Genomic DNA, 17,059 nt, shown 5'->3' with positions numbered 1-17,059 from the left:
GAATTGGCCGACATGAATTGTCCACTCTCAAAATTCACTGCACAGGAAATGAACACACATCTAGCCACATTTATACTTTTATAGTTCATTTGAAAAAGTAAAATTACCCTTAGTCTTGTTTCGACTCAACTGAACAATCGTAAAACATCCCATTCTACGAATAAGGGTGGTTTGGTTTGGTTTGGTCTCTTGGTTTAATACCAGTTGGTATTTGGTGTCACAAATCTGTATGAGAAGTACAGTTTGTCAGGTATGGTACAAAACTTGATATCAATTCTGTGTCACTTTCTGACACAAATTCTCAATGTTTGGTGTCAACCACCCACTGGCTATAGCTAGGAACTGATTGACAGCATGTTAATGTTTGGTGTCAACCACCCACTGGCTATACAGTACTGTAGCTAAGAACTGATAGACAACATGTTAATGTCTGGTGTCAACCACCCACTAGCTATAGCTAGGAACTGATAGATAACATGTTAATGTCTGGTGTCAACCAGCCACTGGCTATAGCTAGGAACCGATTCACAGCATGTTAATGTTTGGTGTCATCCTCCCACTGGCTATAGCTAGGAACTGATAGACAGCATGTTATTGTCTGGTGTCAACCACCCACAGGCTATAGCTAGGAACTGATAAGACAGCATCAACCACCCACTGGCTATAGTTAGGAACTGATAGACAGCATGTTATTGTCTGGTGTCAACCACCCACTAGCTATAGCTAGGAACTGAGAGATAACATGTTAATGTTTGGTGTCAGCCACCCACTGGCTATAGCTAGGAACTGATAGACAACATGTTAATGTCGGGTGTCAACCACCCACTGGCTTTAGCTAGGAACTGATAGACAGCATGTTAATATTTGGTGTCAACCACCCACTGGCTATAGCTAGGAACTGATAGACAACATGTTAATGTTTGGTGTCAACCACCCACTGTCTATAGCTAGGAACTGATAGACAGCATGTTAATGTTTGGGGTCAACCACCCACTGGCTATACAGTACTGTAGCTAGGAACTGATAGAAAACGTGTTAATGTTTGGTGTCAACCACCCACTGTCTATAGCTAGGAACCGATAGACAGCATGTTAATGTTTGGTGTCAACCACCAACTGGCTATACAGTACTGTAGCTAGGAACTGATAGAAAACGTGTTAATGTTTGGTGTCAACCACCCACTGTCTATAGCTAGGAACTGATAGCTAACATGTTAATGTCTGGTGTCAACCACCCACTGGCTTTAGCTAGGAACTGATAGACAGCATGTTAATATTTGGTGTCAACCACCCACTGGCTATAGCTAGGAACTGATAAGACAGCATGTTAATGTTTGGTGTCAACCACCCACTGGCTATAGCTAGTAACTGATAGACAGCATGTTAATGTTTGGTGTCAACCACCCCCTAGCTATAGCTAGGAACTGATAGACAACATGTTAATGTTTGGTGTCAACCGACCACTGGCTTTAGCTAGGAACTGATAGACACCATGTTAATGTTTGGTGTCAACCACCCACTGGCTATAGCTAGTAACTGATAGACAGCATGTTAATGTCTGGTGTCAACCACCCACTGGCTATAGCTAGGAACTGATAAGACAGCATGTTAATGTTTGGTGTCAACCGACCACTGGCTTTAGCTAGGAACTGATAGACACCATGTTAATGTTTGGTGTCAACCACCCACTGGCTATAGCTAGGGACTGATAGACAGCATGTTAATGTCTGGTGTCAACCACCCACTGGCTATAGCTAGGAACCGATAGACAGCATGTTAATGTTTGGTGTCAACCACCCACTAGCTATAGCTAGGAACTGATAGACAACATGTTAATGTTTGGTGTCAACCACCCACTGGCTATAGCTAGGAACTGAAAGATAACATGTTAATGTTTGGTGTCAACCACCTACTGGCTATACAGTACTGTAGCTAGGAACTGATAGATAACATGTTAATGTTTGGTGTCAACCACCCACTGTCTATAGCTAGGAACCGATAGACAGCATGTTAATGTTTGGTGTCAACCACCCACTGGCTATAGCTAGGAACTGATAGACAGCATGTTAATGTTTGGTGTCAACCACCTACTGGCTATACAGTACTGTAGCTAGGAACTGATAGACAGCATGTTAATGTCTCGTGTCAACCACCCACTGGCTATACAGTACTGTAGCTAGGAACTGATAGACAGCATGTTAATGTCTCGTGTCAACCGCCCACTGGCTATACAGTACTGGAGCTAGGAACTGATAGAAAACATGTTAATGTTTGGTGTCAACCACCCACTGGCTATAGCTAGGAACTGATAGAAAACATGTTAATGTTTGTGACAAAATGAACTAATAACCAATATGTAAAGCATTACTTTATTCCCAGTTCATGTATACAAGAATGGACATATATTTCATTAAAACACAAATATTACCTAGAATTGTCAGTTTTATACGTGTTATATATGTACGCAGGTAGAAAATCGTTGACACAATTGTATACCCACATCTGTAACATATCATTAAGTACACCTGTATGTAATCTGTTGACCATTTGTATTATTTATTACCTGTTATACAATGTTGTACTCTTGTATTACATTGTATTATTTATATACATTGTACAATTGTAAGCAAAACACTTTTCAAACGCCTTCAATTCATTCAACCCACCAAGTTTAGACCTATGGCATTTACGTAAGCTATGAATGACATCACTCGTGTGTTGACATAATCATTATGATGTCATCATTAACTCATTTACTCCTGAAATTTCATAATAAACTATTCCATCATTTAAATGTGTTTTCAGGGGTGATTGAGTTAAACTTTAGATGGATACCACTGACCCTCCGTTCTATTTGTTAAACAAGCCTACACCGTACATAAATTTACTTGAGGTTAATTCTGAAATTAATAAATAAATCTGATTATCTATGAAATTAAAGAAATATTGAACAGCTTTCAGTCGGTATTCAATAGCCAATTTGAACGCCAACTGGAATGCAACAAATTCCATAACAGCACTAGCCCTCCATGTTGAATGTGTCACACTGCAGTCAGGATCCATAACAACACTAGACCTCCATGTTGAATGTGTCACATTGCAGTCAGGATCCAAAACAACACTAGACCTCCATATTGAATGTGTCACACTGCAGTCAGTATCCATATCAATATGAACGCCAACTGAAAGCAGTTCAATGCTGAAGAATTCCTTGTATGCAACAGCTGTATAATTTATTTTATTTTAGAGTACTAGCTAGCCCACAGACAATCTTTGAAAAATCTACCTGGCCTATATTTGTATGGTATATATAGGATGTTCTCAATTGACCTCACACATGTTAATCGATAAACCCCAGGCATTGGGCTTATCAAGTACCCTAGTATATATGTAACATGCTACAGTATGTAACACTACTCCGCGGAAACAAAAGTTGGACAGCAGCCTTCAGGTGTGAGTGACCCTTTGTACCATATACAGGTAAAGTATTTACCTGTGACAGAGTGACCCGTTGTACCATAAACAGGTAAAGTATTTACCTGTGACAGTGACCCGTTGTACCATATACAGGTAAAGTATTTACCTGTGACAGAGTGACCCTTTGTACCATATACAGGTAAAGTATTTACCTGTGACAGAGTGATGGTATTAATCTATTTTAATGGACAATGCTGGCTTTGTCTTAACACAATCACCCCTTCATATCTAAACTGGAATGGCCTAGTCATTGATTTGGTGAGGTTCAAATGTGACTTTAGGGGTGAATGTCTTAAAAAGCTGTTTTACTGAAATAATGCTAAAAGTACAATAAAATGAGTGAAAATAATATTTAATGTATAAAGAGATGTTTTTATCAATGTTAAAAAAAAAAAAGGTAGTGTAATTAAAATGTTTAAAAAAGTCTAATTATATCCGACCTGCACAGGTTGACTGGCACACACAACACTATATCACAATAAGCTAGATATACCCCCGTAGTTTTGGATTTTGGACTTAAAGTTAATTTCTGGCACATCAGAGCAATTTTCTATAGCTTTTGCCTCTACTGGTATATCGTTTTTTCAATGCAGAAAAATGAAGGTCCTTCTCAAAAAGCGTATCATTATATAATGTATAGGACAATTTTCCCATCATGTGATCAGAATGTGTTCAGTTATTTATCTTATTCTGTTTGCTCAGACACTGGCACAATAACATATAAATTAATATTCAGAACAAGTTGTTTACCTACATTATAGACAGTTATCGCACTGTGAAATCCACCAGTTATTATATTATCTATACTATAGACAGTTATCGCACTGTGAAATCCACCAGTTATTTTATAATCTATACTATAGACAGTTATCACACAGTGAAATCCACCAGTTATTTTATAATCTATACTATAGACAGTTATCACACTGTGAAATCCACCAGTTATTTTATTATCTATACTATAGACAGTTATCACACAGTGAAATCCACCAGTTATTTTATAATCTATACTATAGACGGTTATCACACTGTGAAATCCACCAGTTATTTTATTATCTATACTATACACAGTTATCACACTGTGAAATCCACTGGTTATTTTATTATCTATACTATAGACAGTTAACACACAGTGAAATCCACCAGTTATTTTATTATCTATACTATAGACATTTATCACACAGTGAAATCCACTGGTTATTTAATCATCTATATTATTAAAACACAGTGGAATTAACCATGATATAACTATCTATATTAGAGACACTTATTCTAGAGTGTAATCAACTAGGGCTCATATTCATGAAACAATTTTCATGCTCAAGTATGGAATCTGCACTCCAACCAGTTTTCTGGGGTATGTAGGTTTACTGTAAATCACGTCAAACGATCAAAAACTCAATTGTTAACATTGAAAACAGTATTCAGCTCGTAGACTCTTCACATTACCCCCCCAAATCATTGACAGAATAAGATTTTTTTTAATAATTAACAGGTGGAAAAAGAAATTAAGTTTGAGTGCAAAATCCATGCTCGAGCATGAAAATGGTTTCATGAATACATGACCCAGTTATTTCATCATCTTTATAGACATTTATCCACTTTGAAATCCCCTGTGTTTTTCTTCAAGATCAAACACATCTGCACAATGGCCGAAGGAAAAGTAAAAATGTACGTTTATAAAATGTCTCTTGGTCTAACACTAATGTGATGCACATTGCACTCTCTGTCCTCCCATACCGTCACCGTCATCTTCTTCCCCGTAAGCTTCTGTTCGTCGGCGATTTGACTGTGCCTTTGGGTCAAAATCAACAAGGTCATGTTCCTCGGCTCCGTCTGGAATAATTACTTCCTGTCGCGCTGGCAAGATCTTCTCCAGCTGACCGACAGAAGCAGGGTCTATTTTTTCTGGGAATTTTACATTAAATTTGATTATAAGTCGTCCTTTTTCAAATGGGTCCTTGTAAATTGGCATACCTTCATTCATTATACACTTAATGGAGCCGTGTTTAATTACCTCCCCTGAAACAGAAACCAAACATTCAGTTAAAATCCAAATGAAACAGAAACATGAACATTCAGTTAATTCTGTCAAATACTTTTCAAAACAAAACCATACCAATCTACACATATATTCTGACATTGACAGGCTTGTGTATAATTACTATGAACACTGATATCTAGGGTAAAGTCTTCTAGAACAAGAGGCCAATGGCCACTTATCTGATGGCAGCGTTTTTGTTACCTAAATATTACAACAGCCTGTTCCTTTATGAATTAGGAAAATGTAGCAATATTTGTATTGAAATTGGGAATATATTCCTCAGTTTTTGTCATTTTGGGAATATGGTCCTTTTAGCTAGGGGAAACAGCTTTTTGTCTGTATTCAGCTGTAACATTGAGCAAACAAATCACTGGATGGGGTAGCATTATTTATAGCCAGAGTATTATGTTAATTTTCACCAGATTCAAATGGAGAGATGCAGTGCAATTTGATTTGCATATTGGTGAGTACAAGTGTTCTGTCGTCCAGTGTTACCAAGCCTACCTAGTATATTGGTGAGTATAAGTGTTCTGTCCTGTTACTGAGCCTACCTGGTATATTGGTGAGTATAAGTGTTCTGTCGTCCAGTGTTACCGAGCCTACCTGGTATGTTGATGAGTACAAGTGTTCTGTCGCCCAGTGTTACCGAGCCTACCTGGTATATTGGTGAGTATTAGTGTTCTGTCCTGTTACTGAGCCTACCCGGTATATTGGTGAGTATAAGTGTTCTGTCGTCCAGTGTTCCCGAGCCTACCTGGTATATTGGTGGGTATAAGTGTTCTGTCGTCCAGTGTTCCCGAGCCTACCTGGTATGTTGATGAGTACAAGTGTTCTGTCGTCCAGTGTTACCGAGCCTACCTGGTATGTTGATGAGTACAAGTGTTCTGTCGTCCAGTGTTACCGAGCCTACCTGGTATATTGGTGGGTATAAGTGTTCTGTCGTCCTGTGTTACCGAGCCTACCTGGTATATTGGTGAGTACTAGTGTTCTGTCCTGTTACCGAGCCTACCTGGTATATTGTTGAGTACTAGTGTTCTGTCGTCCAGTGTTACCAAGCCTACCTGGTATATTGGTGAGTACTAGTGTTCTGTCGTCCAGTGTTACCGAGCCTACCTGGTATGTTGATGAGTACAAGTGTTCTGTCGCCCAGTGTTACCGAGCCTACCTGGTATATTGGTGAGTATAAGTGTTCTGTCGTCCAGTGTTAGTGAGCCTACCTGGTATATTGGTGAGTACAAGTGTTCGGTCGTCCAGTGTTACCGAGCCTACCTGGTATGTTGATGAGTACAAGTGTTCTGTCGTCCAGTGTTACCGAGCCTTCCTGGTATATTGGTGGGTATAAGTGTTCTGTCGTCTAGTGTTACCGAGCCTACCTGGTATATTGGTGAGTACAAGTGTTCGGTCGTCCAGTGTTACCGAGCCTACCTGGTATGTTGATGAGTACAAGTGTTCTGTCGTCCAGTGTTACCGAGCCTTCCTGGTATATTGGTGGGTATAAGTGTTCTGTCGTCTAGTGTTACCGAGCCTACCTGGTATATTGGTGAGTACAAGTGTTCGGTCGTCCAGTGTTACCGAGCCTACCTGGTATGTTGATGAGTACAAGTGTTCTGTCGCCCAGTGTTACCGAGCCTACCTGGTATATTGGTGGGGATAAGTGTTCTGTCGTCCAGTGTTACCGAGCCTACCTGGTATATTGGTGAGTACAAGTGTTCTGTCGTCCCGTGTTACTGAGCCTACCTGGTATATTGGTGAGTACAAGTGTTCTGTCGTCCAGAGTTACTGAGCCTACCTGGTATATTGGTGAGTACTAGGGTTCTGTCGTCCAGTGTTACCAAGCCTACCTGGTATATTGGTGAGTACTAGTGTTCTGTCGTCCAGTGTTCCTGAGCCTACCTGGTATATTGGTGAGTACTAGTGTTCTGTCGTCCAGCGTTGGGATGGTTTTCTGGAAGCCACAAAGTGTCTCTACAAGACCCAGCTCCATTTCCATAATAAGGTCGTTCTCATGACGTCGGAATGTTGGGTGTTCTTTTTCATCCAAAACAATGATGATATCGCCTGCCTCCAGTCCTGGTTCTTGGTCGCCCTCGCCATGGAAACGGATATTCTGTCCATCTTTCATACCTCAAAACAAAAGCAGCTTTCAAAATAAATATATTAATCGTTAAATATATTCACATTTTACTGAAAGTGAAAAACTCTTGCTATACTTTAATACAAAAATTATAATTGATATATATATATAATATCATTTACAGGCAGTGATCTTTTAACCTTAATTGTACAACAGCCTGTTCCTACATGATTTGGGAAAATATGGCATTATTGTTATTGAAATTGGGAAGATATTCCAGATTTGTTTCTTCATTTTTGGAAATTAAAGCACTTTTTAGCCAGGGGAAAGCAGCCTGTTAAAGAGTCTGTAAAACGTCATCACTGACATGTTGTGACGTTAAACTGAACATTGACCATGATAGTCTGTGAATTTTCTCTATATCAAATTGTATTAGTCTCAGTAATTCATTGGCCAGTGCAGCCATATATTACTTAGTAATCATCCCTTTCACTAAGTGTCATTACAATTCACACCAAATAGGTTTGTTTGTTTGGGGTGGTGTGTCTACACAACTTATAAATCAGCAGCAGCATGCTATGCTTCTCTGCTGATCATAGGATATGTATCATGATACATGTATATATACATACAGGCCTTTTTATCATTTATGGCCAAATATGGGAAAATTCCCCTCTCTAATTTTGGTATTTCTCCACTTGTAACTAAAATACTACCACATGAATGATGAATATCTGTCTTAGTTCTATTTTAGTGTTTATTTTCCCACTCATTTTCAGGCTCTAGTCTGTGGCCACCCTTCCTGCTAGTGGGTCCTACGTCTACAGTGCATATTTCCCCCCATTTCCTATAACTACCTGTACAGATGAGGGACAGGTAAAGTATTTGATAATTAATAGAATTTCTTTGTTATTTTCATTAATTTCATCAAAATGCACTACATGTTGACATTTGATGACAAGTAACTCTTATTCTGATATCATACTTAATAACTATGACATAACCTGCTCCTATACAGCTTATAAATACCCAGGTAAGACAGGTGAACTCAAAGTAAAATGTTCAGTGTCTTGTCCATTGATAATAGCTCATCGTTTGTTCATATTTTTTAAATAAAGACATTCACACACTTTCATATTATGTTGATGTTTATTTTGATGTTTATTTGATATTAGTTCAATCAGTCAGTTTAAATACATATATAACCATGCAGGTGTGTTAATTACAGGTAATTCAATGCTACGCGTTTTTGAGTCCGATTATGATTATGTGCTGTCATTTTGGTCACAAAAACTTGGGTCTGTGTTAGAGAATCTGTTATCAATAATTATAAAGGGAAAATCTCTCAATAATTCCAGTGAAAATTGTCAGGCAAAATAATTATTCGAATTCCGAGGCTGACATGTCGGTCCCGACTCGACGTGGTCCCGACAAGACATGTCAAATATAAACAAAGATTGATACGGTCAAATTGATTCCGATTTATGCCGCGATTAGCCCTACATTGGTAAAAAAATACTGTTTGTTTCAATAACTATAATTGAAAACAATTTGTCATACATGAAGAGTTAGAAATATTCCAAAGGCAGTGCATCATTATCGATGTTCACTTTCAAACCTGCGTTGCCGATAATGGCGGAATCGGGTTGTTGTCAATTCTGTACAGTCTCTATCTCGAAGCTAGATCCAGCAAAATATCATCGTCATTGTACAAATAAATCATAGCGAATGTAGGATAATAATTTAACTCCAATGCTATTATATATCCCACTTCAATACCGTTCGAAATTGGCTTCACTACCTAAATCTACCTAAATCCCCGAAGCATTTGTTCAAAAAATAATTGTTGGTCCGCCTTTTTCTGACGAAATACTTTCGTTTTATGAATAGCATTTAATATGACCTTTGCTAACCTTGAAACTGACTAATCAACGCACAGAAATGATATGACGTGTACATAGAATCCCCCTGACAAGTGATTTGATTGGTTCACGGTTGATAGCTATTAATACAATGAAGTTGAACAAAGGGGTTTTCCAAAACAAGTTATCTCGTTTCCCGTGTCCCAAAGCAAAATGTCCAGGAAAGTTTTCTCGTTTCCCCAAGGAAAGAGTTAAAGAAAACATGTAGGGGAAATATTTTGAAGACAAATTTTCTTCTTGAAATAGTGGAATTTTGAAGTACATAGGGGGAATTTTAAAGAACATGGGAATTTTCTTCTGTAGGGGAAACTACCCATAAACGATAGTGAATCAAGTCTAGAATGATCCCAGCAAAGGCAAACGTTTACCCACCTTTGTCGATGTGGACCTCGAGGATCTTGCGTTCCCGATTGACTTTGCGTCCCTGACAGTTTTTACAGCGGTACTTTGGGTTGATGCGCTCGCCTTGTCCTTGACAATCTCCACATACACTCTGAATCTGCTGAACCATCCCTGGACCGATCTGTTGTACCCGCACCTGCATACCTGTTCCCCGACAGGGTGTGCACTTCTCTACTGCTCCCTCCTTCCCACCACGACCTACAACAATCAACACATACAGATTTAGTCAAGTGTGGCGAAAATAAAGGAATCGTTATTATTTATTTTTACAGATTTTAGGACCTTAAGAGATGTTGCAAATAAGGTTTGAATAATAGTAATTTAATTTAAATTAATAAATCATGGTTTACATTTATCACCATATTGCTTGTCTGACAGTACATTGTATTTAGGACCTTAAGGGATGTTCCCAATAAGGTTTTATAAAATAAGATAAAATCGATTAAATTTAAATTAATAAATCATTGTTTACATTTATCACCATATTGCTTGTCTGACAGTACATTGTATTTAGGACCTTAAGGGATGTTCCCAATAAGTTTTTATAAAATAAAATAAAATTGATTGAATTTAAATTAATAAATCATTATTTACATTTATCACCATATTGCTTGTCTGACAGTACATTGTATTTAGGACCCTGAGGAATGTTACCAATAAGGTTTTATAAAATTAAGTAAAATTGATTGAACTTAAATTAATAAATCATGGTTTACATTTATCACCATATTGCTTGTCTGACAGGACATAATACTTATCACAGAAAATATTACATACCTTCACATTTATCACAGATTACATTTTTCTGAAGTGCTAGCTTCCTTGTGGCCCCTTTATAAAGGTCTTCTAGGGAAACTTTGATTTGGTGAACAACATCTTTCCCTTTGGATGGGCCTCTTCCCCGTCGGCCTCCACCGCCGCCTCCAAAGAACATGTCAAAAATGTCCATAGGTGAATGGAAGTTGAATCCCCCTCCAGATTCGCCTCCCTTTATGGCCTCCTCTCCACCTCTGTCATACGTCTCCCTTTTCTTTGGATCAGCCAGCACTTCATAAGCTTGACTGATTGCTTTAAACTAGGCAAAGATACACAGGCAACAATGGTAAGAACAAAAAATAATTAACAAGAGGCCCAGAGGACCTGTATCGCTCAACTGGATATGTTTCAAGTACTTGACTGATTGCTTAAAACTAGGCAAAGATACACAGGGAACAGGGTTAAGGCCAAAACATAATTAACAAGTATTGCTCACCTGGATATATGTTTAAAGTACTTGACTGATAGCAACTAGACAAAGATACACAGGGAACAAGGTTAGGGCCAAAAATAGATAATATGTTTTGGGTAACATGCCGGAATTATTATTTTTTTATTCATGTATTCATAAAACTAAATGACCCCTGCATGTTCCAATTTTTTTTGATATCGACTAAAAAATAGCTGAAATGGCCCACTGCTCTCAGATTCCAAGATTTTCCCTGCATAACAATGGCGATTTATTTGTCAAAAATAAGGTCAGACTCCAAAAACAGGAATTAAGTACATTTTTTAATGAGTGGCTGTGAGCTTGCCTGGCTAAGAATTCAGTTCTAGACAAAGTAGGTGATGAAATGTCTAGGGTCGGCGTGAAAATCAAGGGTAGGTCATGCAGGATACCAGAAACACTTACTATAACATGATTTAACCAAGTCATTGTGTGACTTAACTAAGTAAATGTGATAATCTGACATAAGCATATTATTATCATTTATCTATATCAAATTATCTCAGGTTTCCCGAAGTATCTATTTAAATTTCCTTAGTCCCACCAATTTAAATGAAATAGGAACACTAACCAATCAAGGTTAAGTTTGAAATTCGTAAATTTATTATATACTTATTAATTGTAACTATCAATCAATGCTTCAATTTAATGTAGGATGCAAAATTCATATTCCACAAAAACTACTTTTAATTTTTTTGATTCACTACTAAATTACCTACCTTAACACATTCGCCACTGAAATTTCATAATGAACTGTTCCAACCTTTGAACTGGAAGAGTTCAAATGTGTCTTCAGGGGTAAATGAGTTAAAAGCATGATTAGTGTTCTTGTTAATAAATAAATGACAATTTTTCTCTCTAACTCATTTTAATAGTAGATTTTTGAAAAATATTGTGCAGGGTTCTCCCCAGGCCATTTAGCTGATACGGCTCCGTATCAGCTTCAATTTGAAATCCTCCCTGCCGTATCAGCTTAATTGACCCGTATCACCTTAGACTGTGAACCGTATCACCTTGTTATTTGTACTGAATGTGGTCTTTTTACACAAGAAATTGACGCTGATTAAATCACACGGCTGACCCAAGTCCAGCAATGACCCCACTGGTCAGTTGCACGATAGGCGTATTGCCACAGGGGGCCTTTAATAAGTGGGGAGGGGGACCGGACGACAAGCCCATAGGTGTCCGGCAAGCGTGCTCACTGGAGCCTAAAGCAATTACCACCGGATCCTTTTAGCATGGTCAATAGGTGATTAATTGAGATACCTACTGTTGGATTAACAAAACAAACACTTAATACATCTATTATAAATTAATTTACTCACATATGATTGCATTTGACAACGCTGAAATAGCGTGTGTATTCAGTTAGTGATGGTCGCCATCTTGGATTGTGAAAAGTAGAAACCGGAAAGGGGAATGAAAATCCGGATTTGTCGTTTTTAATGAAGAAGAGCTCAAATAAAATGATCACATTTACTGACAGCAGTATTTAATACAGTCTTGGAGGAAATAAAAACACTGTACATTCTATTAAAACATTTTCTCTTACAATAAAAAGAACTATGATATAAACTTTTTCATGTAAGTGTTTCCCCCTATAGCACAAACAGCTTTTAATTTCTTCTTTTAAATAATTTTTAATGGGGATTAAGTAAGGGATACAAATGTAAAGATAAGAGACAAATGCCACAAATGTCATATCTATTATTCAATGTACAAAACTCATACACGTTTCTATAAATTGTATTATTTATTAGAATATTTAAAACAATAATATTGCTGAAAATTCAGACATAAGAAACACTTATTTATTTCCTTGGTTTTAGTTTTAATGTTCACCAAAAGAAGTTTGGTAAATAAAAGTAACTTTTAAAACATAATATAATATCCCCCCCCCCCCTTAGGTTTGATAAGGTATTATACTAGCGTGTCCGTCTTGAATGTGTGTTGCAAATGAAACATATCAGCTTAAAAAAATTCTGGGGAGAACCCTGTTGTGTCACATAATTACACAATTTTTTGTTGAATACAATACCTTTTCTCCTTCATCAGGGTTTTTGTCGGGATGGTATTTCAAGGCAAGTTTTCTGTATGCTTTCTTTAGTTCCTCAGGTGTACATGTTGGCTCAACACCAAGGATTTTGTAGTATGCAGTTTCCTTTACCATTTTTCTTGCTTAAAAAGAAAAGGATTGCTGTAAATAAAGTGTTTTGTTCAATATTTGTCTGTATATAATTATAAGCTTCAAGAGTAACAGGAAATGTAAAAATGCACTGCCTGACCGGGGTTCAAACCCGGGTCCCTCCGATCTCTAGACCAACTCTCTACCAAATGAGTTATGTGGTTGCTGAAGATCAACCTACTCCAATTCCGCTACATTTGTCCCTTTTTTTTTATTAGTCTTCGCCCCTGAAGACATAACAATTTACAACCCAGGTTCCGGTATCCCCTTACCAAGCATACACTCATTACTTGTAACAAGTGTTGGTCACAGACAGCTGCAGGCACCACTGTAACAGGAGATCGAATAATGCACGGCCAGACCGGGTTCAAACCTATGACCTTCTGAACTCTCGGACGCTCTACCTATTCAACTACCGAATCACCGACAATCAACCCAGGTCAGACTCCAAAAACAGGAATTAAGTACATTTTTAATGAGTGGCTGTGAGCACGGGGGGAATACTTGGCAAGGAAATTTCCTAATATGGGTTTGTAAATAGTAATATCTTCAGGTCAAACACTTTTGAAAAGGAAGAGCTTGAGCTGGACAGGGTACCAGTTGAATGCCAGCAACTAGAAAGCTCATGATCAATTGGTTAAAATGTTCATCTGAAGTTTGGAGGGTCCCATGATGTTTAAATAAATCTTAGTCTGGCCATGCATTTCTCTTTTTTCTCCTGTTACTTTCGTACGATAGGGAATAAGTTTGTTCACTCAAAATGACTGACCATATGCAAACGCTTCAAAATCCTGATTAGTAACCTGTAACAGCCAACTTATTCAAATTTTAAAGCATATCATTATGGCAATATACTACTAATGTAATGTAACAGGAGAGGAAATCTGCACGGCCAGACCGAATATAACCTAGGACCCTCAGAAGTCTAGACGAAAGCTAGATACTAATTGGCTACCTTGTCATTGACGAATGACCCAAGATCAGTTTCTCTACATACCTCATACCCAAACTTATTCAAATTTTAAAGCATATCAAAATGGCAATATACTACTAATGTAATGTAACAGGAGAGGAAATCTGCACGGCCAGACCGAAGTTCGAACCTAGGATCCTCAGAAGTCTAGACAAATGCTAGATACCAATTGGCTACCTTGTCATTGATGAATGACCCAAGACCAGTTTCTCTACATACCTCCCTCTTTTTTCTTAGCTTTNTTCTCTTCTTTCCTCTAATCTGTTTGATCGAGTCATGTTAACAGTAAATGCACCTTGAGGTAACTTTTGATCTAAACTTAATACTGATGTGTATGAAAGCCAACCTTCAAAGTGAGTTTGTCATTTCACATATTTACTAGTACAGTACTTAATGTGAAAGAAATAGAATCGATCATTGCAATATGAAAAAGATCTGTTTAGTTCTTCTTTTAATCCATTTTGTTTTTATGATCAGTCTCAAAATATAACATACGCAACGACGGATCAAGGGGAAACTACATTTAAAATTTGAGAAAGATCCCTCCCGTACTTCCCAAGAAATAGCGATAACAAACTTTCATTATCAAAATCAAAGATGGCTGCCTGTCGGCCATGTTGTTTATCCGACCAGTCTCAAAAATTGCCCTGCACAGCTCAGGACCAAGGGGAACCTACATATAAAATTTGAGAAAGATCCCTCTGGTACTTCGAGAAATAGCGATAACAAACTTTCACTATCAAAATCCAAGATGGCTGCCTGTCGGCCATGTTGTTCATCCGATCAGTCTTAAAAATTGCCCTGCACAGCTTAGGACAAAGGGGAACCTACATCTAAAATTTGAGAAAGATCGCTCCAGAGTACTTCTTAAGAAATAGCGATAAAAAACTTTCAATATCAAAATCCAAGATGGCTGCCTGTCGGCCATGTTAATTATCCGACCAGTCTCTAAAATTGCCCTGCACAGCTTAGGACAAAGGGGAACCTACATATAAAATTTGATAAAGATCCCTCTGGTACTTCGAGAAATAGCGATAACAAACTTTCACTATCAAAATCCAAGATGTCTGCCTGTCGGCCATGTTGTTTATCCGATCAGTCTCAAAAGTTGCCCTGCACAGCTTAGGACTAAGGGGAACATACATATAAAATTTGAGAAAGATCCCTCTAGTACTTTCCGAGAAATAGCGATAACAAGAATTGTTTACGGACAGATGACGGACGCAGAGTATTTGAATAGCCCACCATCAGATGATGGTGGGCTAAAAAGGCACAGGCAGACCGGGGTTTGAAACCAGGACCCTCTGAACTCAAGACAGACGCTCTATCAATTGAGCTTCGATTCTGGTCGCTGACGTTCAACCCAGTGTAGTTGAAACTGTTCTGCTAAACATTCCTCCCTCCTGTTTGTAAGTCTTCGCCATCGTCATAGAAACATCTATTTACAACTGATGTCTGGGTATCGATGTCTGGGAATCCCCTTGCCATGCGTTGAAACAAGGGTTGGTTACCGTCATTGCTGTCATGATCACAGGATATAAGGAAAATGCAAGAACAGACCAGGGTTCAAACCGGTGACACTCCAAACTATTGACGAACACATGCACTTTACCAATTGAGCTTCCTGGTCGCCAACGATCAACACATTCAGTCTGCGACGTTAGGCACTTGTCCGATGCCCACGACTAGTAAATTTTAGTCTGGACTAGTATTGAAAATATTTAACTAGTCCGACTGGACTAGTGGCAATTTTCCTCCAAAATAATGAAAATATTATTAATGGTATATATTTTGCGCTATAAAGCTTGTCACAAGTTTTAATCCTATGGTAAAATACGGTGTTCGTCGAAGCTTCGATAAGCGATTGCGAGACTGGGTTCCGGATTTTAGTAGTTCTGGTTTATAACCACGTGAAACCAACCATGGCGATGTTGCTAAGTTGGAGGAAAGGTTCAACCCAGCTAAGCCTGTCCGTGGACAGACAAAAAAAAAAAAGCTCCAACATGAAAGAAAAATGTACGGTTCTGGCTATAGTGCTTAAAAGCTCGATGGAAACAGCAGTAATCCTGTATAAGGGATAATTGGCGATCACGTTCCGGCCATGCTCCGTTTCTTAAGTTAATTATTGAGAGACATTTTGTTTTGATTTCTAATAATTTCCTAATTTAGATCACAATTTAAACTTCATGCTGTAAAAAAGACCAGTCTGTAATTTGGACTAGCAAATTCACAGTTGGACTATTAAAATTATGGGTTCACTAGTCCAAATGTAGCTATGCCCAAGCTAAGGGGAGATAACTCCAATTGATTTTTCGCGCCGCGCCAAAATTTCGTCACACTTTTATAACATTGGAAGAACGGTGATTTATCGTGCTTGTCCATGTTATAGAAATGGATACATGGTAGGAATTTTATCTTCGATATCCCTCGTCACTTTACTACAGTCTATATTACAAATATCATGGCGGAAACGCAAGGAGCGGAGATTGTGAAATATTGCAGAAGCGACAATTTCCTTATAAAACCGAGTACATCCATCAAAATTATATACAAATGTTCAGTAATTATCCCTTAAAATAAGTATATATATATGCCAATCTGTCAAAACCGTTCTTGGTATGAAAAATGCTGTTGAAATCCCAAGGGGTAGTATAACGGTAAATCCAATATGGCGGACACCTCGCCTCGAAAACGTAAACAAATCCCACCTGTACCAGAC

General features: G+C 38.1%; 1 protein-coding gene across 1 annotated transcript in view; it reads right to left on the bottom strand.

Moving 5' to 3' along the window:
• Nucleotides 1-2,352: 2,352 nt before the first annotated feature.
• Nucleotides 2,353-17,059, bottom strand: part of LOC110462030 (dnaJ homolog subfamily A member 1-like) — a 16,944-nt gene continuing 2,237 nt past the window's right edge. The window contains exons 2-6 of the mRNA XM_021515802.1: nucleotides 13,221-13,360; nucleotides 10,696-10,993; nucleotides 9,889-10,116; nucleotides 7,414-7,644; nucleotides 2,353-5,498 (exon numbers count right to left, since the gene is read on the bottom strand). Of these exons, the coding sequence (XP_021371477.1) occupies nucleotides 5,179-5,498; nucleotides 7,414-7,644; nucleotides 9,889-10,116; nucleotides 10,696-10,993; nucleotides 13,221-13,352 (1,209 nt within the window). The 5' untranslated portion in view covers nucleotides 13,353-13,360 and the 3' untranslated portion in view covers nucleotides 2,353-5,178. The remainder of the gene's footprint in view (nucleotides 5,499-7,413; nucleotides 7,645-9,888; nucleotides 10,117-10,695; nucleotides 10,994-13,220; nucleotides 13,361-17,059) is intronic.

This window comes from Mizuhopecten yessoensis, unplaced genomic scaffold (genome assembly GCF_002113885.1).
Source record: "Mizuhopecten yessoensis strain PY_sf001 unplaced genomic scaffold, ASM211388v2 scaffold10733, whole genome shotgun sequence".
In the NCBI taxonomy this organism is placed as follows: domain Eukaryota; kingdom Metazoa; phylum Mollusca; class Bivalvia; order Pectinida; family Pectinidae; genus Mizuhopecten; species Mizuhopecten yessoensis.
Note: the sequence above shows the minus strand (reverse complement) of the source record. Positions and strands in the feature narration are given on the sequence as shown.